This window comes from Trichoplusia ni, chromosome 4 (assembly GCF_003590095.1).
Source record: "Trichoplusia ni isolate ovarian cell line Hi5 chromosome 4, tn1, whole genome shotgun sequence".
NCBI lineage: Eukaryota > Metazoa > Arthropoda > Insecta > Lepidoptera > Noctuidae > Trichoplusia > Trichoplusia ni.
Window position 1 is genome coordinate 3,287,088 of NC_039481.1, and position 25,730 is coordinate 3,312,817.

The window sequence follows — 25,730 nt, forward strand, 5'->3', positions numbered from 1 at the left end:
TACATACTGTGTTAGTACAAGTATGATAGTTGTGGCAGTTCATTCTTATTCGTATTCGCAACACTGACTGCCATAAAGATATTATTGTTATAACGAATGCCTTTAAGTGCGTCGATCTTTCCTAGCGTCATATTGCGTACTCGACTCTAGTCATGTGCAGTATGGCTCACGTCTAGTTATAGGCGGTGCAATAGAGAATTTATAAATATATAATTAATCGGGATATTTCGATTTTCAAATTCAAATTTATTAAGTTATCAAACCTAGAAGTTGTTTAAGCAAGCTCTGATATAACAATTGTGTTGGTAGTACGGTTAGCGAAAGTGTCGAGGCGGAGGTGCGGCAGACCGGACCTCCCTCATGCAAGTGGGTGATGTGTCGCGCTCCACCTCCACACAACACAACCGTCACACCTCACTCGTTTTCCTAGAAATTCTCATATGTATGATTGCAAACACGGCCGTGATATCAAACCGAGATTAACTAGTCACCTTAATTTACTTGCTACGCATTGTTAACTATGATTTTTCTAGAAAATAGTTTTAACGCTGCTTTTAACAGACATCAAAAATTTCGTTACGCGAATACATTCGTCTACTCGCGTTACGGTTGAGGTTTTAGTGAAAGGTTCGAAAGATTCCAAAGATACAAATGTTGAGCGTGTCAATAAAATCAAAGTTATACAGCGGCTCCATCGTGTTAAGTTCATGCATTCACATTCCAAAGTGCAGGTGAACGTGGCTAAACTTTGTTGTTGTTCCCATCACGGTTACTTGGAACTCAGCCACTCTAGAGCTTATTAAACGGTAAAATGAGCCATACGATGGAGTGTAGGCACTTGTTACTGAGACTGAGGAAGTGATCTCTAGGATTAATGTGAGGATTTTCCAGGGAAGCAGCACATAGAGTTTAAACGATTTAGTTTGTAGAATTACTTGTGTTTTGCCTCCAGCTAGACGTACAGAGCTTTATACTTTAACGTGAACGAAACATTTCTTGTTCGCGGGGTAATAAATTTTTTTGCGAAATAAGAACAGAAACGTAAAATGCACAGCTTAAACCTATCGAACATACGATCTCAAAACATGAATTACTTACACAGATTGTAAACTATACGGAAAGGAAGAATGCATGTGATTAATGGAACATCAGCGTTAAGTTCCCCGTGCTCTTGTAAACAATAGTTTGTGTTGTGTGGCGAGTATGTGAATTCTTAGTAAGGTTATAATTGTGCGCATTCCGCGTGAGAATTTGCCTTCGAACGCCGTTGCCGGTTCAACTCGACGTCTATCCATGCAGCTGTTAAGAGTACATTATTTCAAGGTTCAATTGTGAAAGGGATCTACGTCAAACAAGAAACCGATTTTTCCACAAATTATTAGGATTTCTAACACCGTTTCAATGGTTACATTCAAGGAACTATTGTTTAGTTTCGTAAAGTTTATAGCGGCATTTGTTGATATAGGTAAGGTTGTTAATGTTATGTTATTAATAGCAATCATAACAATAAGTTCTCTGCGCAGGTTGTAAGGATTGAATGCGTCACTTGTTCGTTACATGCTCTCATGTGCTGTTTTGTGATTCAGCCGTCCGAATGAATGGGTATTGCATCAACCCATATTGTACGTTGAAAACTTTTCCACATTGAATAGTAACATTCGATTTATGGCAGCCTCTCCTTTTATTACAATCCCGATGCAAATATTTTTAGTACCCTGAATTTATGATTTCATTAGTGAATCTTTAAAAACATGTTCTATGTTGTATTTTAAATTCAAAACTGTTGTTGTATGACAAGTGCCAAATTAGATTAGAAGTCCGTTTTACTAACAATGCGCCATTATTTTGAATAAGACAGCACTTACACAGCATAAATAAATTTAAAAATGATACTTGTTCGTTTATAGTGAATAGCTTGAACCCTCAATCCTGATCAGACTCGTTTTAAATTTCTTTTAGACCCATTTTATCTTTCATGTTTTTCTATATATACGCTGTGCAATATTCAAGCTTAAAAATCTGCAATACATTCATCGAACATGTTATACATTGGTAAGGACGAAAATTTTTACGTTTTTTAAATTGGTTTGTTTACTCATGTATCTTTCAGTGCCGAGGGAACCTGTGTTACACATTTAGTCCATATTATTGTGAGCAGCGTCCATCGTTTGGGTTAACGCACTCTTGCTCATCCGATCCGTTGTATATTCTTCCGGGTTGATTTCATTTAGTATCTTAAATTTTATTTTTATCGTTCGCTTTCATCGTATTCAATAAGATGCGACGAAGTCAACAGGGGAATTGTGATCATGTCAAGATTTACTTTTATTATTATCCAGCACGTTTTCATCAAAGGCGCTTTGTTTTATCACTGTTAATGCATCTGCTTTACAGCATGAAACAATCAGCTTAATGTTGTCTCGTGAGAAAATGAGTACATACATTTACACTTAAAACCATCGATATGGTACAATCAATCACGTTAAATTATGTGAAACGTCATCAGATTAGAGGTATTTTAATGAGCCATGCGAGTCTAAAAGTATGTGTAATTTTAGCTTCGATTGTTCATTAAACGCTCTATTCCAGCCACTTGAAATACCAAACGTTTTTGCCAGTTCAGTCATCATAATATGGGCGCCGCTGAAACCAAAATAACTACCCGGAATTTCGGCAAATGCTGACGTCATACGGGGGCCATTTGGTCAACGTTTTAAAGTGATGTCTTATTAGTAGAAAACCATAAACAAAAGCTTCTTAAACCATTATCAGAAGGCAAATAATATGGAGACTATTTACTGTTAGTATGGTTGCAGATAGTTATTAAAGTTTTATTTTGATTATTTATCTAAATTATAATATGAATGTTATAGTGGTTTCTGTAAACAGGAACGTTCCCTAGTAGCATCATCGGGCGGTGCCATTACACCTGCTGCGGTTACCCGACCCCTCTGACCGGTCCTGCGTCCGCTCTACTGTGAAATTATGCACATCTGTTCTTTACAAGCTTTGTACTGTCTAATTTATATTTACTGACATTTTGAATTTGTATATTAATAAGTATTCGGTGTCAATATTTTTTAACTGTTCAATTGCGTACTTTTTATATGTCCTAAATAATTTGTAATGGTTTTACCTATTAACCACAGTGACGAAGTCAATGTCCGATTTTTAAGACTTGGATGAATGTTTTCAAGATTACCTACTCATTTATGTCGGTACGACTGTACTGAACGACATAAATATATTTGTGAATGACGTCATTTAGTTGTATTGTAAACATAAAAGTGCGTATCGTCGGGGGCTGAGGCCGTGGTTGATCGACCGCGGGCGGTTGGGTAAATACGTTAGTGTAATTGCGCTACTCACATTGAAACATCAAGAACAGTGGGCTCTTGTGGACGGCCGGCCGGCCGGCGCCAGTCTGACGCACACCGTATTCACTACGACCGACAGCACATATTCCTTAGGAAAAGGAAACAACCACATTTCAAGACCATTTAAACATAAACGTCTAAATAAAACACATATGTAAGTGGTATTAGTTGTTTATTCTTTAATGTTCTTGAAATCACTCCGTATGCTTACGTTTACTTTCCAACAATGCGCTTGCATTTTTCCACGAGAAAGCGGAAACGCGCGTGTCTCAACAATGGCTCCGAGGCTCGTGCTGATACACATTCTACGTCTTTACTGTATATTATTCTAAGAACTACCGATAAGTTACACAAATGGCGAAGGGGCTCGTTTTGGAAACACCGTTTATTGACACAATGGAGAATTCAAAACAAACGAAAGTCGTGGTATTATTACATACTTACAATTTTTGTTTATGTTTAGATATTCTTGCGGTTGACATATTCTACTTACCCAAATCATTACAAGATTCGTTTTGAAGATGTAAGTGCTAGGTAAGTATAAGTAGGTAGGTATCTACCTACAGCGTCGTTCCTTTGAAATCTCCCTTAAACGAAGGGGTACAAAATCTTGGGGTCTCTAATCCAATAACACATCCCTTCTGCAGGGGCGATCGGTTCGTCGTTATCGTAGCGAATAGTAGCCACTTTTGAAAAGAAAAAATAACGGAACCTTTTAAGACTTTCAGATTGTAATACAACTTTAATTTCACAGTTACCTATATTCATTAATTAAAAACTTGGTTTAATACGAGTGAGTACAATTTTAATAACCAAAAAAAACTGGTATAAAATAAATATTGTGTAAAAACTGCTATAATTCGTGTATCTCAAAAAAATATTACACTAGCAACACATTCCCTATTGTAATGTGCACAGTATAAACTAAATAGCAGGAAACAGGCCCTTTGTGTTTTAACAATGAGCAATAGAATGACAAAAACTTTTTAGTATCCTGGCCTGGCACAATGCAGCCGCGAGCTGTCTTCGTCCGCCTTCCCACGTACTCCTCTATGGCAACTGGTATAGCACTGCAGACGGTTATTGTCGTCTTGAAAGATGAGGAAGATTGGCATACTGTACCATGTTATTTTCTCCTAAGAAACATTATTGCGAGACACGTCTGATTTTTTGTTAAATGATTCAATCGCGAAGTAATTAATGTACTTATTTAATTCCCTAGGATATGTAACTAAGTGTTTTACTTGTCTGGCTTTAGACCACAAACATAGGGAAGCTGAATTAAATTTAATATTGTACGTACTTGCTAAAAGGACTCAGCCGACCAACTTTTTTATCAATAGTTTTCCGCTCGGGCTGGTAAAACTGCAATTGTTCAACTTTTTGTGGTCGACTGTCCAACTTTGAAACTGTTTGATTATTATAAAACTTTTTCCATTGCCCAGTGGAATCGGTTCACATTTCAGACAATATAAAGGAACCCTTTTTAAGTTATTATTGAGATTATTGAGACCAAGTACTCCTAGAAGTAGAGCCCTCTATAGACGTCTTATCAATTTATCAATTATGGTAATGGTTATTTGTGAGTATTGATTTTGTAACAAATCGATTGCTACTTATGTAATGTTAATATCTGTGTTTGACATAGTTTAAGTCCAAGCCGTTGCACCTCTCTGAGATCTCGTGTGCGACTTTCACAACTTAACTGTTTTGTTATGAAGGCCTTGTCCGTGCATGCACCGTGAACGATCTACCTACCTACTAATAAACGCTTATTCACCAGTTTTCCATATTTTGTTAATGTATTTTAAAAATAATTTTAATATAATTTGTAAGCTATGTGAAAATATGAAATTTTTTGCATCATCGTTATTAATGAGATACGTTGTCCTCGCGTTACTTTCTACCGTCGCGAGAGCTGCTTTCCACCACTTTTACACAATAACGTAAAGACCCTTGTGTTACACGCTTGGTCAGCATGCTCCACTATGCATTTCAATGGTTATTTACTATAATGTTATTGATATCGATACGTTACAGATAACCTTTATATATATAATTATTAGTTGTGAGTAGTAGCGTAACATTAAAACATCATTATTAGAGTGAATAAATGTATTAGTTCGAAACATTAAATGTATCTTCATAAAAAAATCGCACTTCTTAAGAAACACAAGCATTGCTGGCCCTTAACCTTAATTTCTTAAATATATGTGCCCCTTAAAATACAATAGCAGTGACACGTTAGGGTGTTTAAATGCACAAGGTGACAAAATATATTAGTTTTCGCCTCACTGCTACCGAATTTTCATTATACATTAGCATATTTTTTCTGCATTGCATAAACGTGTAGACAACGAAAACAGTGAAGTGTAGAAAGTACCAAAAGATACGGTTATAAAAGATCGTACGTGATCTGTGGTTTTGATTACGATAATACACTTAGGTGCTGTCTTAGCTATAATTATGGCACGTTTTGTTTTGCTTTTGTAAGGGTTATTGTTTCATCTTCTGGTTATTATTCTGAACGTGTATTTTATCAAGTTTCAAGACTCAATTCGACAGCGTTAACGTTAGGTTTCGTTGTGTATAAGTGCAGTAGAACTACTAGAACTTTAAATATCAATTGAAAGACTTCTTATTTTTTATTATCGTAGGAGTAAGTTCAAGTGTGTTTGACTTGGTTTGATCACAAATTATGACATTTACATTGGAAACGAGAAAAACGAGTTGAGTGATATTCACGTGAGGGTGTTTATTGACGATTTTAAATTCACCTTATAAGCCAGATTGCTTCATTGAAAGAGACATCGATGCGGTCGTTGTGCACGTATTGTGTAAGTTAATTTATATTTTGTTAGTGAAGATGAAAGTGAAATTGTTACGTACGCGTTAAAGTATTGTAGGACGTGGCTCGCATTCGTGTATGCTGTCTACCTTCATAAAAAGAAAGCTCTGCATAAAAGTTATGTTTAATGCATTACTATGCAGGTTTCGCCTCACATAAGTTACTAAAATTAAGAAAAAAACTTTCTTTCGACTTTCAATATTTAGTGACATTTGAAGCTATCTTTCGGTTTTATGTAAGTCAGCACTTCATTTATTTATTACGATAGGTTGGGATATTATATCCAAATTTATTTTTGTTTTTATCAGTAAATAAACAGAAAAATAGTCGAGATCTTCCGTAACCTACATTTGATAAAACGGACATTGAGACGGAATTCAGATAACATAAGTAAATACAGAACGCGAACGTGAACTTTTAAGATTATAAATTAGAATATTTTAGTGGGTGCATAAAATAAATAATTGAAAGTGGAATTCCTTGTTCTATTTCAATATCGTAAATGTGTATTTATTTGTGTCTGAGCGACTGTCTGGCCCTAGGCGAGTAATCGAGGGCGCGACATTGAGTCATGCAGGGCGACGCAGGCGGGGTGCGCACCCCGGCACCCCATGACGTCATCAATCGTGACTCACACCTACCAATATAGATCGACCTCGCTACGACCTCACCGAACTGAATTTAGACTGCAAATAAAATGTAAAAGCTCATCAACGGAAGTCATTCAGTTTTGTTGTAATTTCACCCTTCAAGTATATTCTTGCCCACGGATACGCTTAAGAGTTAAAGAGCTTTTGTTAATATTATACTGTTGATGGCTATAATTTATTATTGTACTCTAGTTGGTTCACTGGAAAAGTGTGTCTACAGACTGGTTTTTATACATGTGTAACTATTGATTTTACATATTTTATCCATGATATTTTTAGTTCAGGGAAATATATGTCTTAACTTGGTATGTATAGATTTTTAACTTAGAAATGAAGGATCAAAACAAACATCAGACCGGACAAATTAGCGAAACTATGAGTTGTTTTTGTAATAAATGAACAGACTAGAACCGTGTCATTGCTTCATTAGTCACTAAGAATTTGTACACATTTAAAAATTACTTTTAACGTTGGACATCATTGCGATAAAATAACGATCAACATGTAGGTTGACAGCATAAAGTATGTGGAGTAGAGGTTTATGAACTCGCTAGACGTAAACGTTCATTTCGGTCAAGAGAATGTTGCTAGTTACCAGACCACGAAGATAAATTACCTGAACGTAGATATTAAATACACATAAACATCCGAAAATATTGTTACACCATATGAATTATTAGTGAACGTATTTTATATTAATAAATTATACAGAATCCGTTGAACTCAAAACTGGTATTGGAAAGTGTAAGTCTCGAGGATATCATGGCATTTATCTTATTATGGAATATAAATTATGTCACCTGTTGTAGAGGTTCGTTATGCAAGTCTACTTGAATTACATAAAGTGAGAGTAGTCAGAGTAGAACTTGTACGCCGTGGGTGTACCAAAGGGCCGCCCCTGCCGGTACTTAAAATGGGGGCTGTTGATTTGAAAACGACACGTGGCGTGATGATTACGACCATGTTAAGTTGCTAGGCCTACTAAGGGTGACATTTTACTCCATCGCTAAGAAACAACGATGGATTTTAAATACCAAATGAATGTCTTAACATTTACGCAACAACATATTGTGTTACCACTGTCGGGCCTCACAATGGACTGATAGTACATTACCTAACAAGTGCTAACATTCAAATTACGATAAAAATGTTTTCGAAAAGATTAAGTATTATAAGAAACGAAGTGTGTGGTGTTGTTCCAAGTTCAAGAATGATCATGGTTTTTATTATGGTGCTTCTTTGTTATTTTGTGTTTACAAAAGCATTAATATTTTAATAACAATTATTGTGTTAACGAATCGTTTAATCGTATTTGCGCCCATAAACGAACAATAATAATTGTGTATCGTTAAATATAGGAAGTTAAATACTATAAAACGTTTAGCGATTTCCAACTGTAAGGAATTTACATTCGGTACTTTCACTTTCTTTTTTATTTCGGACGTTTTGGGCGCTAACAAAGATATTCCGTGATGATTAAGACAGATTAACGTTTTATTCGCTGTCTAATCGCTTGATAGAAGGACGGAAATCAACATCAACAAACATGAAACTTACATTCCTTATTTCAAATAACGATAAAAACGTAATACTTCGGCAGTAATGAGTAATGAATGAGTATTGCCCGTGTAAACAATGCAGAACATTTACTTAAACCCACAATAAACGCATACCTCGATAACTCAAAACATAAATAAACAATTTATTACCAGAAAACATTTCAAGTTAAACTCGAATGGTTTTATAAATTAAATAGACTTTTCTTTTGAAACTCCTTAAGAAAATATAGCAGTGCTTTATCCACTTTAAATATCCATAATTCTGCGAAGCGTTTCTTTTGCGAATCTTGAATTGCATAGCATATTCTTACTTTGCCGATTGTCTCTCAAACAATTGGTGTTGAAGAATGTGTACATTTATTGTTGATTCCATAAACGTCACGTAATCTTATCTAGAGCTTCGTAGGCATTGTTGTCTGATTAACAAACGATGAGTAATGAGTGCTAATCAGCTAAGGACAGGGCAGGGCGTTCCTCCTGTGTGAGTCACCGACAGACGACCATCCGATCAAACAGATCGGTTTCGTCGACCCAGACTGTTCCGGTATGACTCCGCCGTCCACAATTCCAATAAATGATGGCTCCGAGACATGACGGAAGTTAACATTGTGCAAAATGCATGAGAAAGCTTACAAGTAGCAATTCCCTGCATCAATAAACATACTATACGTGCAGCTATACAAGTCTTAACTCCTCACATGTCTGTAAGATATAAGACATCAAATCTCGTAAATCATTCGTGTTATACGATACACTTGTCCATGTGTGTGTGACATTGGCATTCAGGTGAGACGTTCAGATACCTAGAACGCAAGGTCATTTGGCATACCCGTTAGCATTGTAATTATATTCTTAACCACTTAGATATTTACATTAAACAGGTAGTGTGATCAATTTGATACCAATTTAATTAATTACTAAGATTTTAGCAGCCCGTCCGGGTCCATTCGCCAGATTCAGTAGTCCGAAAACTTATTAAGTTATGTTTAAATTAAGTGTTCTTAGATCATCGAAGATGTGGCAAGTAACGATTACTTTCCAGATTAGTTCGCTAGACGTTGTTGATATTGTGTAGCTATGACAATATTTGGTTATCGCGTGAAGCGACGCCGACGTGCCAATTACCAAGTATTGATGGCGTTGCGACCCGGTATGCCACAGTTATGCACGAACACCGTGACAGGTTCACTGACACACCCCACTTTACTGCCAAATATGACACATGATAAATACTGTCGCAGACCACTAATATAATACTTTTTATTGCTTTCAAATGGAATCAATTTATCACGTCTGTACGAATTTATTAGAGAAGCACGTCAGTAGCTGTGTTATTTTAAAACGTTTCAAATAAGTAATTAAATCTGACACAAACAAATTTTTTATTCATGCTGGAACTTCAAAGGTGTTTTGCCTTATTAAATCTTAAAAATACTGTCATTAAGACACTGAATTGTGTCTACTCATCTCATTTGACACTCTGCGTTAGTCAGATCAGAAAATTAATGCGGAGGAGTCTGGTTAAAAATAGCAGACCCGTTTCAATGTTCCTTTATAAGTCTATGTACCTTTTTATTCCATGCACACTGCACAGTCACCTACAAGTGCACGTTTTAAAACGTCACTATGAACAAGAATGAGTCATTTACTTATTCTGCTGCATAAGTTTTGATTATGTTATAACAATTTGTTCCTACACATAGTACACATATAGCAAATGGTCTTTATAGTTATTCGAATATGAATCTGAATGGTTGTAATTAGCCAAGGTAGTTGAAGTACACGTGTCGGTAACCGCGTCGAGTGTGCCCCGCATACTGATGACTGCGATCATGGTTTGAACATTGCGTGTGCGCATTCCTTTGCTTAGACGCCGCCTACTAGCCGCTTTTTGAACTTTAGTAATGATGGGATCTTCGCTTAACACTTGTATTAGCTATTCTTAAAACAAATTTTACATATCTTTCTATTATGTTTAGTTGTCTAATTGCATGGTATCGATATGTACATGTATAACTACAAGATATCGCATTTTCTTTGCAAGTAATTCTATAAACATGTAATTGATATAGAAGAAACATTTTGACCCACAAATCTCATTTGTCAATAATTAACTAAATGAATCCGGATAAATACGGCGTCGGTTGCAATCCTTTAAGTAAATTGCACATGATGAAACGGATCTTGTGCACTAAAATGTACATTAAACGTATCAAAGTTGTCACAAATCAGGTTCTCCCACGTTCAGGCAATCGCGCACTGCCGCCGTACCGCGTTATGCGGACTCGTGCGTTGGTACAGTCGCTTCAGCATCAGGGTTAACGAACCCACCATACTATTCTCTACATCCACCATTGTAATTTTTTGTACGATTTCATTATACATATACGACACACATTTCTTTTTACTGTTAAGTGACATTGATAAGTATTGGGTATAATAGGTACACAATCATTTTCACTCAATAGTGTACAAGTCATCCACTCGGCAAGTCAAGTTCATGACTATCGGATAAGATAGTAATATCTTTTTAATTTACTATGTTCTTTATGGCAAATTAATACCTTATTCATTGCCGACGTTTAATAGTAAAATGAGAATGACAGGCTTACAACGCAACGGTACAGTGATTGTGTTGTATAGCTGATATCTTCTTCGCTTTTCGCGTTTAAATTTAATCATAGGCTCAAACAATTATTTTCACGGCTTGTTAAAGAAAAAAAAATGCAATTCAATTTTAAGTACTTCAAAGATTGCTAGCTCTTCGTTGGAATATTAATGTTTGCCATGTAGTTTTTTTCGCCTGACTAGCGATAAAAGAAACAGCACAGATGTTTTAAATGTTTAACGTTAGTAAGACGAGCTACTTACATTCATTAATATCCTTAATGTCTGTTTTAAGTGCTGTACAATAGATTCTATTAATATTTTTATTGTCCCACTTTGCTTTTATTAAACTAACAAGTATAAGAAGTGTCGTTCCGTCCATACGGGACCTAGACACTCACCACAACTTAAGTGTGTTAAAACTTTTTTTTATTAACTAGTGTTTGCGACGCAGTGTCACGTCTAAAAATATTCCATTCACATATCATAATATGCGTGACTACAAAACGTTCGCTGCAGTCGAGTAGTGTCGCTACGCATTTAATTAATGCTATTAGACGCCAAATATTATCACGTCCGTTATTTGTTTGAACGATCACATATTTCAACGTAGATAATAATAATATGTCATCCATGCGCCATAATGTAATATTAATGAAGTGCAGGCCTTTAAATTAAGGTTTTTGATGTAAGAGCAATGTCGTTGCACTCAGAGTCAAGGGCAGGCGGGAAGAGCAGTCGCGTGCGCAGCGCAGCACGCGATCACAATATTCCCGGCCGCTTCATCACCCTCTGTGGGAAAGGAAAGGCCTTTAACAGAACTGCAACTTACAATACATTGAGATTTGTTATTGACTCCGATTTAATAAGTCTGCATATATAACGGCGTCCAATAATTTAAACGTTAATTGTGAATAAGAATAAAATAGATGTAAATGTGTTTAAAACAAAAGAGCAGCACAACGTCAGTTATCGACAAACTCTCGTCAGTTTTCCGCTGACCGACAATCACCAGCCATTTCCTTTGGTTTAAATGATTAGGTGTATCATTGTGTGTATTATTTAAATAACAACATTTATTGTTAAGACCTATGACTAAACATACATACTGCTTTCATTACTATTCATTAATATTAACCTTAATTCTCTCTTTGTTCACAGGATCAATATGATAACTTAGCCGCCCACACACATAAAGGAATTGATTTTTTAGACAAATATGGAAACTTTGTAAAGGAGAGGTGTGCTATTGAATTAGAATATGCAGGAAAACTCAGGTGGGTTCATTTCCCATGTAATAAAAATACTAGTTTCGGAAATTGCTTTCCTGTGCAGAAACCAATGTTATTTATGTAAAGAGAAAGTTTTTGCCGGTGAATAAGTTATGTGATATTTAAATGTTATCATCCTGTTATCCTTAGCAAAAAACCCAGAAATCTAGAATCATAGCTATTCATGTCTACTTTGTATTCATTGAATACGTTTTATGTGCCTATACTAATAAAATAGCTTGTTTAGAATATTTATCTGTCAAATTTAATATAATTTAAAGAAACATATTTTTAATAATAAGTATTTTTACAGGAGGCTTGTCAAAAACTTTCAACCAAAAAGAAAAGAAGAAGATGAATACCAGTAAGTTATTTACTAACTTCAAAAAAAAATCGTTACTAACTGCTTTACCAATATGGAATATTATTCTGAAAAAGATCTTACCTGTAGCTGAAAATGAAGACTTATTCTGTCGACTAATTTATACGACCACATGAAGTAAAGACTATCCTCTATTTTTCTTGTCATATTGTTTATTCGTAAACTAAATTTGGCACGTCTATTGCGAATCAAGCATTTATACTCTGCTGTTTTGCTGTCGCTTACTCAGTATTTATACGCATATACCGCATTGCACAACAATTTTGCACTGCAAAAACCAGTTCGCAAAAATCGAGTCGGCTCAGTAGCGGGATATTACAATGTTTCCTTTACATGAGCGGCATGGACATGTGTAAACTAAACGAGGATTATAAAGTAAGCCAAGAAATTTACGATGCTTACGAACAAAACCGGTTTAAAGTCCACTAACCTTGATAGTTTAATCTGGAGTGTAATGTAACAGTAACCAGAGACTAGATTGTCCAGAACAAGAATGTCACTTTATATTTGTTGAACTTTCTTCTGACTGTAAAATTATTTTTAGGTACACTGCGTGTAAAGCATTTAAACATTTACTTCAAGAATTAAACGATTTTGCGGGACAGCGGGAAGTTGTCGCGGAAAACCTACAGTCTAATGTAGTACGAGAGTTACATCTACTCGCCAGAGAGTTGCGAGATGAAAGGAAGGTGAGAAAATAATTAATTACTCCCAAAGAGTACGTGTGTTGGCCCGTTTATAAGTAAATTAAGACTGGTCATTAATTCTGTAGCCGTGGTCGTGGGATCCGTTGCGTGCACTGCCAAGTTCTCTTGTTCCCCAGTCGTTAATAAAAAAGGTTGTGCCCATACATATACCCAGCATAATAACATGTAATTGGCATTCCTACGTAAAGCTTTTGGACTTTTAAAGAAACTTTAGAAGTGAATATGTGATTTTTGTTCCTTAAAAACGAAACTAGACCACACTTTGTTTGTTGCGTCTAGATAACATGAAATACAGTTGTATACAATGATGTAACGACTATGTTCTGACATTTTTTGTCTGAGTGTATTTTCTATAGTCAAGTCCACAGCATTACATCCTTTTATTTAAAACCTTTGTTTGAACAAGGAAAAATAATGGAATCATAAGTTTAACACGTACGACATGCTGTTGTGTTTTACATTTGATAAGAAAATTAAAACAAATGCCGGACGTAACTGTATATTTGCTAGTTATATTATTTGTTTTCATTCAGAATACCTGTAAAGACACCTGATATTTTAGTTGATAATAATTAAACTATGTACGGTGAAATTAGCTAAGGCATGTAATTGTTCGTAACATGTATTCATGTTGCTTGAAAGTCCAGAAAAGCACTAAAGAATTGAATGTCTTACGAGGAACGCTTTATACCTAAGATACCATACTGTAAAGCTCGTACCTTTACGCAGGGTATTCTAAAAATAACCGTTACAACATCGAGTTTCTTATAATTCAAAAACGAATCTCGGTATTCAACGAACCCGGAGTTATGTGTCTACATTTTTTAATACTTATTCGTCTGCTGGGCATTCTTTTATATGACCTTTTTGTAATTACAGCAACATTTAAACGAAGGTGCGAAACAAATGGGAGTGTTGAACTCATCGATAGGTTCCTTGGAGCGAGCGCGGAGATCGTACGAGCGAGCGGCCAGGGAATCCGAGCGAGCACTTGAGACCTTCCAAAAGGCAGACGCTGACCTTAATCTGAGGTGATTATCTAATAGACTGTTCCACCGATAATTCTGCCTCGACCCGGCCATTTGTACAGCTGATTAAACAGTGCGTAAAGTGTACAGCGAATTCTAAACGCCCGTGGTAATCGAATTTTAATGCTTGCCGAGTTCAATGTTAACTTTGATTTTATTGTCGTCCAAATTGGTTCTTTCCACTTCTTATTAGATATGATTTGATTCATAAACTTGTAAACTAATTTATATCAGAAGTCTTTGCGTAACTTGGCAGACAATATACTGTTGACCTCATAAACAATGTGTTGGCATAAGTTCAATATTTAGTACTCAAAGTCTGGAGTAAGCCATAGTAGGTTCGAAAAGGTCATAATATGTATGCTGATGTTCTATTGTTACAAGATTGAGTACTTTAACCTTATTAGAAATGTGTCCGTGTCCAATGTATGTGTTGTCAGTAGGGTGATATCCGAGATGAATGGAAAACATCTCTTGCGGTCAGATGGTTAACCTACACTGGTTCAAATGGATCGCCTTAAGACTTCCACAAGTCTAGTACAGCATGTTCCAATATAATGTTGTTGGACGTATTGCGAGTAATTGTAATAAAGAACAGTTATACTGATAAATAAGCCCTTGTCTCGATAGTACTAACATAAAAATGGTTAACCCACTTCTATCCGGCGATCGGGGATTTAAGTGCCTTGCCATGCCTTGGCATCCTTTGCTGCGCATCTATTATAATGGTTATAGAGCAGACTATAAACAAGTTGCACAAATTACTGCCTGGAACTGGCTGTCACATTGTAACTGTAACAAACGGTCGTGGATGAATATTTGAAGAGGCACGACACAAATTTCACTATGGGTATATTTGGGTTTACAATACGCGTTGTGTTCATTCTTGTGTCACGACGCTCTTGCCATTCTAGGTAATTCATGAGTCCTACTTTCTTTTTACTAAGCTGTTTACGTTTTCAGTCGAGCGGAGGTGGAGAAACAAAAAGCGAATATGAAGCTCCGGAGTCAAGCGTGCGAGGACGCGAAGCAGGAGTACATGGACCAGCTGCGCAAGACGAATGACGCGCAGCGGCAGCACTACGAGCAGCGACTGCCGCACGTATTCAAACAGTTACAGGTACGATACTGCACCTTATGGAATAGGAATAAGACTCATGTTTGTTTGTAAGGATGTTTGTTTTAGGGTATATTGTTGCTTGGATGGTCAGTTTCAAGAGATTCTGTCATGTGTATGGTGTACTTGCTAAGTAATTTTTTACTGGGTAGAAAAATGCTTTTTAGATCACGAAAAGTTATATTTAAAAGTTGCAGACAGACACTACAGTTTTTTATTTGTATTTCTTGGTTTAGCGAAAAACGCTGGTAGATCTACACCTATTCCCTCTAAAAATAATCTTTTAGGAGAAACGCATCCCGGCCGTAGAACAAACTAATAAATTACAGTGCTAATGATGTACTGCCTCAACCGATAATGCACTGTACTTAATACGTACCACCAGTTTCCTGACAGTTTATCACCTTTTTAATTTAATTTGTAGTATAATTATCTTAAAGTTGTTTGTCAAGATAGTGGAAACTGAATTATAACCCGAGACGTTTTATTGTGATTGATTAATTTAAATTGACAATGGTTTGGTTTTTACAATAACTCGAAGAATGTCGTCATCATACAATATTTTATGAACAATAAATTTAACTTTCCCCGTGCCACACTTGAGTCATGACTCTAGTATGAAGAAATTCAAGAAAATTTTGCTCCCAAATAGTGCAACCACTTTGTATGGTGCAGTTTGGCTGCGCTCCAACTAGGTCAAGCGGGAGAGACATATAAAACACATCTACTATTTTCGTTAAGTTTTCGACAAAACATTTTTCTTCTTTTACGAACTAATCTACATATGCTTACAGGACTTAGATGAGAAGCGGATAAAGAACATAAAGAACTTTATGTTGAGCTCCGTGGATGTTGAGAGGAAGGTATTCCCCATTATCAAGCAGTGCCTCGATGGTATGGAGACGGCAGCAAATAGTATTAATGAAAAAGAGGTATGTTCACATTTTCCTTGTAATAATACCCCCTAATATGAATCGTGAGGAAATACAATAGAGTATTATATATTTTAGCTCACTAGAAGGAAAAGCAAATAACTTCTACAAAGTTCGTTACGTGAGTTATGATGAATTTAATCCTGTTCTTAAATGATTTATTTAGGACCGGTTTGGTGCGATTATGTGTCGCTATGATAGATTATGTGTTATAATATTTATCTACTATCATCTACAAAAATGAACGTGAAAGTGTAACGGTACATTTTTCATTTCATTCATTCTACTCCGGTAAATTCCATTTGAGACCTCGTCTTTAAACAAGTTTTGCATTCGTAATACGTTTAGTTTTATTAAATTCATGCTTTCTGTTTTCCTTTGAATATCTGAACCTATGCAGAACAAAATAATTAGAATATCTAAAATCGTTAGTACCCATAATTTTAAGTCTAATGGCAATCAATTACACACGTATACGTAATGAATATTGTATACATACGTTGTTTACCGATCGTGTACATCTTACAAGTTTACATAACATTAGAATTTGTGTCACATATTGCACGGAGTGTTTATCAATTGGCCGTCGACTAATAATAACTTTTAACTTGAGCGTCGTGATGTTCCCATACACCATAGCCGCATGGGAACCTATAAGATAGATCATTTACGCCTCGGTATTGTGACGGCGAATATTCGATCGCGTGGGTGAAAAATCATGTTGTTGATTATTGTTATGTAACGACTTTGCCTGTGGCTAAAATGCCTTTGGTTATAGGTCATGCAAATTATTAAATGCGAAATGAGGCGATTTCTGCTCTGGAATTCCTTAAAGTAAATTCACGTCATTCAGGATGTCTATTATGTTTTAACAACATATGGATACAAAATTATATGACGTGCCATTCGTCACGTAGTACCGATTATTAGGCGAAGTTTTTGTACATTGAAGACCTTTAAATTGTATAGTCGTCGGTTCAAGATTTTAAGAGATCACCCGTCAAATGCAATCTTTGCAGTTGCGGCAAACGTTTATGTTGGCCCATAGATTAATCTGCGTAACCAGCATTCATTCTCGACCCACTGATGCTGCGAGTCACGAGTTTTTATTAGGTCATGTAAAATATAACGTATTTTATTACTAATAAAAAGAAGAGCCAAACTGTTTTCTGGCGCGTGTCCGAATTGTATAATGACTAGTGGCGGAACCAGGATTGATTGTGGGGTTAATGACACCTCTGAGTATATTAGATGTTTCTGATGTAAATACATAACAAAACATTGTGCTATAAATATGTTTACATGATAAATTTACTACAAAGTCTTTTTTCTTCTTGAAGTCCCCGGTAATTATGTATAGTAACTGTATTTCAACATTTCCAGGACACAAAATTAGTGATAGACAGGTATAAGTCAGGTTTCGTGCCGCCCGAAGACTTCCAGTTCGAGACAGCTTCGGGCGCGGACACGACCGACGCGGCCAACACGCACCACCACCCCGCCAGCCACCACACCGTGCGCGGGACCGTCTCCGGGAACAAGATCAAGAAGAGAGTCGGCATCCTCTCCATCTTCAGCTCCAATAAGGTGAGATGAATATCTAAATCAACGCAAACCAAGGTCCTTGGTGTTATACTACAGGCAGGGGAGAGGGGAGTGGGGAGGGTTATTAAGGTATCTTGTATCCAGTGTTTCTTTCCATATTTATTCATCTTTATAAAGCCAGTATTGTTTAGCACTTATCTATTTTTAAACGCGAGTTTATTCATCCTTGTCGACTAGTGTAATAATAATTATAATGAACCGCATGTGCGACTCAATACTGGCTTTATAGCGTAGTTAGGATTACATTTTTTTATTATACATCAAGTATTACTTTAGTATTTAAATTAAATGTTCGTTATTTTTAAAAGCATTTTATAAGGTTATGGGGCTGTGTGCTTGAATTTATGTATGGGCTTTATATTAGCTTATATGTTATGGATATTTCAATTCGTATTTTATAGTACGTGCATGTTATCGTACATGTTATGTTTACTATATTTGTTGAACATGATTCGATGTTATATAATTTTATTTCATTATATTTTTTCTTTTTATTTACACAGCTGGTGTATAGTCATGAAACGTGAGTTGTAATGAAATCAGTAAAAGGTACATTAACGGTACCTAAAAGGAAATAAACTCGATGACTAAACACCTGTTGTAATATTTTTATTATATTTGTAAGTTGGAGGTACTAATTTATTTTTATCTTTCAATCCCTGTTCGATCCCAACCTAACATGGGTACAATAACAACCGATTATTATTGGCTGTCTGCGGCGGTGCCTTGTCATGTGGAAAAAGTAAGTCTCCCGAGGTGGTGGGGATGTTAATGATAAGCATGACTCACTAGCTTCTGTTATCCTTGATAAAACATCAAGCCATTATGAATAACACTGACTTTATACATTGTATTTACAATACTCATACTTACTTCAAACCTTTTTTAATACTTTGTTTCATGTTGTTTGAAAATGTTATTCCATGACTCAATTGCGCGGCAATCTATATTTGTTTTACTAACTATTTATCGGCGCGGGCCACGTAAAGGAAGTGGTGTAATACTGTCGATAATACCAACTCATAATAAACAAGTCATGCAATAACGTTTACAGCCTTTAAACACCTATACAGCTATCCACCGTTTAGTTTTATGTTGCGTGTTATACGAATGGAATAGTGTTGCCAGATTGTAAAACCAGAATGCTGGCAAGACCAGCTTGTTTAGCAGGACTTATAAGTAAGATGCAACATCCTAAATGTATTCGATTTTGTGTTAGTGATCTTTTAATACGAAATGAAACACAATAAAATATTTACGATTAAGATATTTTTAAGTGTACCCTGGTTATATGGAGGGGGTATAACATTGCTATCTTGGAGCATCGGCTCTATTCCTTATTATTACCACCAGTGATCATAAACGCAGTAGTTATTACCGAATGTGCATTATCAATACAGCAGCGCGTTTTGCAATATCTTCGACCGTTGTAAACGACTAAGTTTATTCTTACATCTGGCAACGCTTATACGAACTATCGCTTGGTGTCGCCGGCGGTTTGTTGTTTATACCCCCATGTTAATGTTGTTTGTTTGCCTCCCCCGTCTCGCGCGCGCCGTCTAACGCTTGCCACAGAAGATTGTCGAGGCCTGCAACTCGATCAAGGTCAGTCCTGCGTGACGCGTGAGTCGTGTGCTCGATGCTGTGTACGAGACTGTTTATTGGTTTAAAGTCTCGTTTCTAGATAGTTTTGATTTTGGTCTGTTTTGAGTTTGTAGGTGTGTGTAGTTATTAAAAGCCAGTAGATCGGTGCAGTTTGGACGGAAAAATATTTTCTTGCATTACACAGGTTCATTAGGTTGATTTCAACTGAATCGGTTTTATTAAAATACACCCTGTTATCCAGCAAGGAGTAGATAACAGCTACCGTACTTGTTAAACCGAACTATATACATATTTGGTACTTTAAAAGAAAAAACTAAATGAACTGAAATTAATTTACTGTACTTCAATTAATGAATTGATCGTTTGTGTTGTTGTTTCTTACTGTCTATAACTCGAAAGGTATTTCTTGAATCCTATATACTTACTGTAGTAGTGTCTGTCCTGTGTGTATGTTTTTTATTTTAGTTCTTTTAGTATATGTGACCAATAAACTTTCTCTTCGGCATACACCGTGGTTGGTTGTGTACCGCTTCGTCTAACTTACCAAGCTTGGCACGGCTTTCCCTGTTTTCAGCGCACTACAGCAATGTTGTTTATTATTAGATTTAAAGTGACTAATTTATATGTTTATAGTATATTTTACAAAATATGTATCAATAATAATATAGGTTTATTAAACAGTAATATTTAAAACGTCATTTCAATTTGTTACGGTTTATTCACCGTTATCACCAGTCGATTACATGAAATCATTTCCAGTATTAAAAATTTTGTATAAATTATAACGATTTTAATTATTAGCAGCAGTAGACGTCTTGTAGCATGTTTAAAAAAATGTTTCGTTGTTTAAATGTAAGTAAATACCATAAGTAAGTGGCAGATTGTTATTTTGCAGACAAGATGTGTATTTAGTGTGTAAAATGGTGGTATTGTAGTGTAATTTGCGGATTTGGTGGTGAATGATTGAGCACGGAAACTGGTATTATTAAAAATACGAAGTCTAATCGGAGTATTTGCCTTTCAGAATAACATGTCTACGGATGGAAAGGAGGATTACTCAGACTTGCCACCGAACCAAAAGAAAAAGAAACTTCAAGCAAAAGTCGCCGAGCTGAGTAAACAGGTCAGTCTTACATGGACATAGACATATTTATATATTTCATGAATCCTCAGCGTCGAAGCGTGGCTAAAGTGCAAAAGATACACATAACGAGATGTGGTAATGTTACTTTAGAGTTTCAACCTTTTTCCTTGTGCAAGAATATTAGTTATATTAATATGTATATGTCCCGACGTATAATAATAAATCATTGACTTTTCCTTAAAATATGACCTTATATGCAGTTTAGTAACCTGTTTTATTTTAAAATGATTTGATAAGCATAGTTGCAGAATAATACCGTTTTGGTCCATTGGCTTTGGTAAGTTTTCATAAATGTGCACAATTTGTGAGTTTTGTATCTTAATATAATCCGCACATGATTAATACTTACTATATATACTTACCAACAATATCCTAATATCCGGCCTACCAGCGAGGGACTTATTAATGGGTAATAAATAACAGACACCGGACATGAGGCGATTCAAGAATAGGATGTATGCAAATATGGTACTTTAAATATGGCCCTGCTAATTAGCTGCACTACCAGTACCACGCCGTTATATGCGAGGTTCTGTTCCGAGGGTCTGTTGTCACAGATATTGTGTAAAGGAGTACTTAGCGACTGTATTTAGCAACTGGAGTTGCTAAAATTTAAAACAGTCACTAATAACAATTGTAAAATAACCATGTACTCACCATAAAATAATCTTTATTCCCGATCTTATAAGTGAAGAGAGTTAGACCACTATAAATGTTATAGAGTTAGATGTAGAAAATATATCAACATATATATTTATCCCCACACAAATGAAAATTGCTCCTCCAGTGGCTCCAGTACGCAGTCTCGGGTTAAACCAGTACTTAAACAAACATCTAGGCGTAGTTAAAGTATGCTTACAAGCAAATAACCAGTTTCCTGTACCGACGACCGGGCCTATTAACGATTTCTACTTAAACATTAAAATCAATGGAGTTATTATTTTTAATGAATATTTCTTTACTTAAGTACGTAATATCGTGTTATTAGTATTTGTTGATGTTATTAAATAATTAAAAAATTGAAAGGATCGCGTTATTAGGGTTATTACATAAAGTTGGAATTTTAAATAATCCTGTATACTGATTTACTTACAGTTAAAGATCTGTGCATCTAATTTGATGGTGTTTTACAGGTGGCCCAAGAGCAAGCAGCTATGGAAGGTCTCATGAAAATGAAAGGTGTTTACGAAACGAGCCCAGCGCTCGGAGATCCCATGACTGTAGAAGGTAATTATGTGAAATATCTTCTTACCAATAGTAGCAGTTAGAGTAGTCGAAGAACGAAAATTAACTTATTTCACACTTTACCGGGCCACAAAAAGTCATCAGTCAATCTATGCATAATTCTCAAACCTGGTCAAGCCCTTGATCATCACAATGTCGCATAGTTACATTTAAAATATTCTCCCTTTGACACAACTGTAATTTTGATGCTACAGGTCAGTTAAACGAGTGTTGCGATAAGCTGAAGAAGTTGCGCGCGCAGTTGAACAAGTTCGAGGAGCTGTTGGCGGAGGCCAACAGCCAGGTGGGCGCGCCGCCGCTACACCCCACCGCGAGAACCAACGGGCAGGCGCCCACGCAGGCCACCAGGTAACACACTGTCATCACAATGAACCTGGTTTCAACCGGCAAACCCCTAAACAAAACTCTCTTCTCTTGCTACTCACATGCTTTAAGACATTAATTAGCAAAGCATTGAACCTTTGAATGCCATGGGGGTCACTGGTAATGGACACACAATATAATATATCCTACTGCTTGGCTATCAACGCATTAAGACGAGTCCTAACTCCGTAGATTTTATATTTACTGGCTGGAACTGGACTCGAAACCCCTGAAGAAAATTGCCAGTCAAGTAGTCGAAAACTGTGCTCGAGGTGTATAGTAGCTGTACCGAGACGTGTTTCGAAAAAGAAATAATGCAAGATAATTGACGTGTCATATTATGTAGCTCGTACTCTAGAACTGACTTCTTTATCAGATCATGTTAAGTGACAGCCACATTCAACAACTGCTATTTCATCATGTCATGCTATGTGGTGATTGTCAAGAGCAATGTGGTGACAAACGCTATAATGACAGCTAACACTTTCTGTGTAAATTAATTAAAGCGGATGTGCTTAACTTCCTTGACCTACTGTTCTATTAGCAATGCAAATTTAATAGATAACAAGCCAAATTTCTTGATCGTTCAATGTCAGCTTAATATTTATTAATTGCTAATAAAACCGGAATATTTGTTATTAAACGTAACTCTCGCTTTAAACTGTTACTTAATTCATACTTATATTAGGATTGCGAAACTCATTCTGCCTGTCAGTCTAATACGCTTTCACGGCTAGACGTATAAATCACTTTTGATGATGTTGTGTGCGGAGTAAACTAGAAAACAGTGTTTTTTTATAGTGACTTCCGATAAACACGCCAGTTAAGTTACGAATGAATATTAGTATTATGTATCACCATATCTTTTTGTAAATTTATTATATTGTTTTTTCCCCTCTTTTTGTGGAGAGTTGAGTTCTGTATATCACATTGTAATATTATTTATTTATAAAAATTATAGCCAAAATTTGTTAAGAAGTGATCGACCGACTCCCAAACCCCCAAAGGAAGAAAAGAATATGTATTTGTTTTCGTAGTTTCTTGCATGGCCTTAAAAAGTATTTTGTTCACAGTATCGGGTCAAACAGCGAGTCTCTATCGCGGTCGGCGTCGGAGTCGTCGGTGAGCACAGGCACGGGCACGGGCGCGGCGGGGGCGCGCGCGGCCGGCGGCTCCCCCGAGTCCGGGCTCGGCGGGGAGCTCGCCACCGCGCACCACGAACACGCCAACGGGGAACACGACCACGACCCCGACCACGACCATGACCCCGACCATGATAATGACCACGAGTCCGACTTTGATTATTACTACTGCGAGCCTGATCTGCAGCCAGTTGGCTACTGCAAAGCGCTATATGCTTTCGAAGGTTTGTAATCACTCGTTGTACGGGAAATGTTATGTTAATATGTTAAATACGAAAAAAAATGGATTTATATGACAGTTGTTGCTTCTTTTACGCTCCGTTTTTGTTACTACTTAGTCATGGTACACATTATACTTTAAGCTTCCTAAAAATATTAATTTGACGGGTAAAAATACATTTATACATATTTTAATACGAAAAGTTTCTTTTTCTATATCGCATGTTGTATGTAAAGGCATCGGAAGCGGGTCCACGATGAAGATGGAGTGCGGCGAGCGGCTGCTGGTGCTGGAGACGGACGCGGGTGACGGCTGGACGCGCGTGCGGCGCCACCACACGCGCGAGGAGGGCTTCGTGCCCACCACCTACATCGCCACCACGCTCTACGCCGATGCCAACTCGCACTAGCCGGTAACATTGTCATCAGGACTAAATACAAGCCCTTCGCATGTCTAAATTGACGCCGCAAATTTTGGATTCTTACTTTACGTCATATCTGCATTCAAACCTTGCTCTCTACCTGTTCATTGTTAAGTATTCGAACTGTATGATTCAAATCGATTCGATATCCTCATAACTTTTTTTAAGCGACCGTTTCTCCCTATTATATAAATCATTCCCATTACTCTTGACAAGATATAAGCCTTTAACTGCTATTTTGTATATAGCATTCATTCCCCTTTTTATTAAATCTTGGGATTAGTCATGTTTACGACTAAAAATCGATTGATTTTAATACATGAATATTATATCCAGTTGCGGCCCTGCTGGCGGCCCCGGGCGGCCGAGAGGTCGCGCGAGCAGTTCGTCGGCGGCGACACGACAGCGCTCTCCCTGCGCTCGCACGTTGATATGTTTTGTGGCCTATATAGTAACAAGTATTTTTGCTATAATTTATCGTATCGAAAAAGTTCGCATTATTTTTTTATCGTGTTCTTTCTATTCCGATTGTTATCCTGGCGTAGGCCACCAATGAACAAAAACGGAAACATTCCATGATCTTATTTATTGTGTATATTGTTGGTTATATGGCGTACATATTTTCATGTATGAAGTATACCGTAATAGCGTAATTAATTATAATGTGGTGTAACTCATCTAGATCTTCATTGTGCCAGCTGTTTACGTAATAAGTTTATATTTCGTACTTATGATAGTTGTAATCTTGCTTTTATGTTATTTGCCATTGAGTATTTGAAATTATAGCAAAAATAGATAGTGTAGGTGTTATGAAATGTGTAAAATATGTAAACTTAGACTTACTTGGAACGCTATTGACATATTATAATGATTATGAATAACATGTAATATGGAATCCTGTGTCAACTATCACATGCGATGTATTGTATAATACTTACTTTAATTGAATTTTATATAGGATATTATCTAATAAAGCTAGCTAAAAGTCACGATTAGCCAATGTTATTTTCTGAATATACGCTGTTTGCGGGAACGTATATATAGTTCATGTATTTATATTTAAGTGAGATGATGTATGAGAGTGAAGCATACAATTTTTCTACAAATATAAAATTATGCGACAATTACTACGATGTTTGATTTCCAACACGATATAACCCCTTTATACCAAGTCAGATTGCTCAATCGAATGAAATTCAATCATCAAAAACGACCAGCTGTTGAAGTACGATTATCTCATCCGATTCTAAAAATAGTAAGAAACGTGATCACGTGTCTAATAAACTAACTAGAGCGGAAGAAATAACTACCGTGCAGCCGCAGGGAGTCCGCATGAAGGTTTGTCACTTGTTGTGTAAGATCAGTGCCTTTCTAATGGGCCAGCGACCTAGTGTGGCCTTACACCGGCTGACCTTAATATTAATAGGTTCAATGTACTGATGTTACTTGAGTATGACAGAAGTAGTAGAATATAGTGTTCTGCAGTAGTGTATTATATTATATTACG

At 36.4% G+C, this 25,730-nt stretch overlaps 1 protein-coding gene across 4 annotated transcripts in view; it reads left to right on the plus strand.

Annotated features, from left to right (window-relative positions):
• LOC113492563 (formin-binding protein 1-like) overlaps nt 1-25,350 on the plus strand; it is a 35,978-nt gene extending 10,628 nt beyond the window's left edge. For 2 of the 4 annotated variants that reach the window (XM_026870063.1, XM_026870066.1), the window contains exons 2-15: nt 12,203-12,318; nt 12,626-12,676; nt 13,239-13,383; nt 14,281-14,432; nt 15,393-15,549; nt 16,341-16,478; nt 17,862-18,065; nt 19,662-19,688; nt 20,713-20,811; nt 21,966-22,059; nt 22,272-22,425; nt 23,514-23,806; nt 24,039-24,214; nt 24,560-25,350. In XM_026870063.1, the coding sequence (XP_026725864.1) occupies nt 12,203-12,318; nt 12,626-12,676; nt 13,239-13,383; nt 14,281-14,432; nt 15,393-15,549; nt 16,341-16,478; nt 17,862-18,065; nt 19,662-19,688; nt 20,713-20,811; nt 21,966-22,059; nt 22,272-22,425; nt 23,514-23,806; nt 24,039-24,211 (1,803 nt within the window). In that variant the 3' untranslated portion in view covers nt 24,212-24,214; nt 24,560-25,350. The remainder of the gene's footprint in view (nt 1-12,202; nt 12,319-12,625; nt 12,677-13,238; nt 13,384-14,280; nt 14,433-15,392; nt 15,550-16,340; nt 16,479-17,861; nt 18,066-19,661; nt 19,689-20,712; nt 20,812-21,965; nt 22,060-22,271; nt 22,426-23,513; nt 23,807-24,038; nt 24,215-24,559) is intronic. The other 2 variants (XM_026870064.1, XM_026870065.1) reach the window with 2 other exon arrangements.
• Nucleotides 25,351-25,730: the final 380 nt, after the last annotated feature.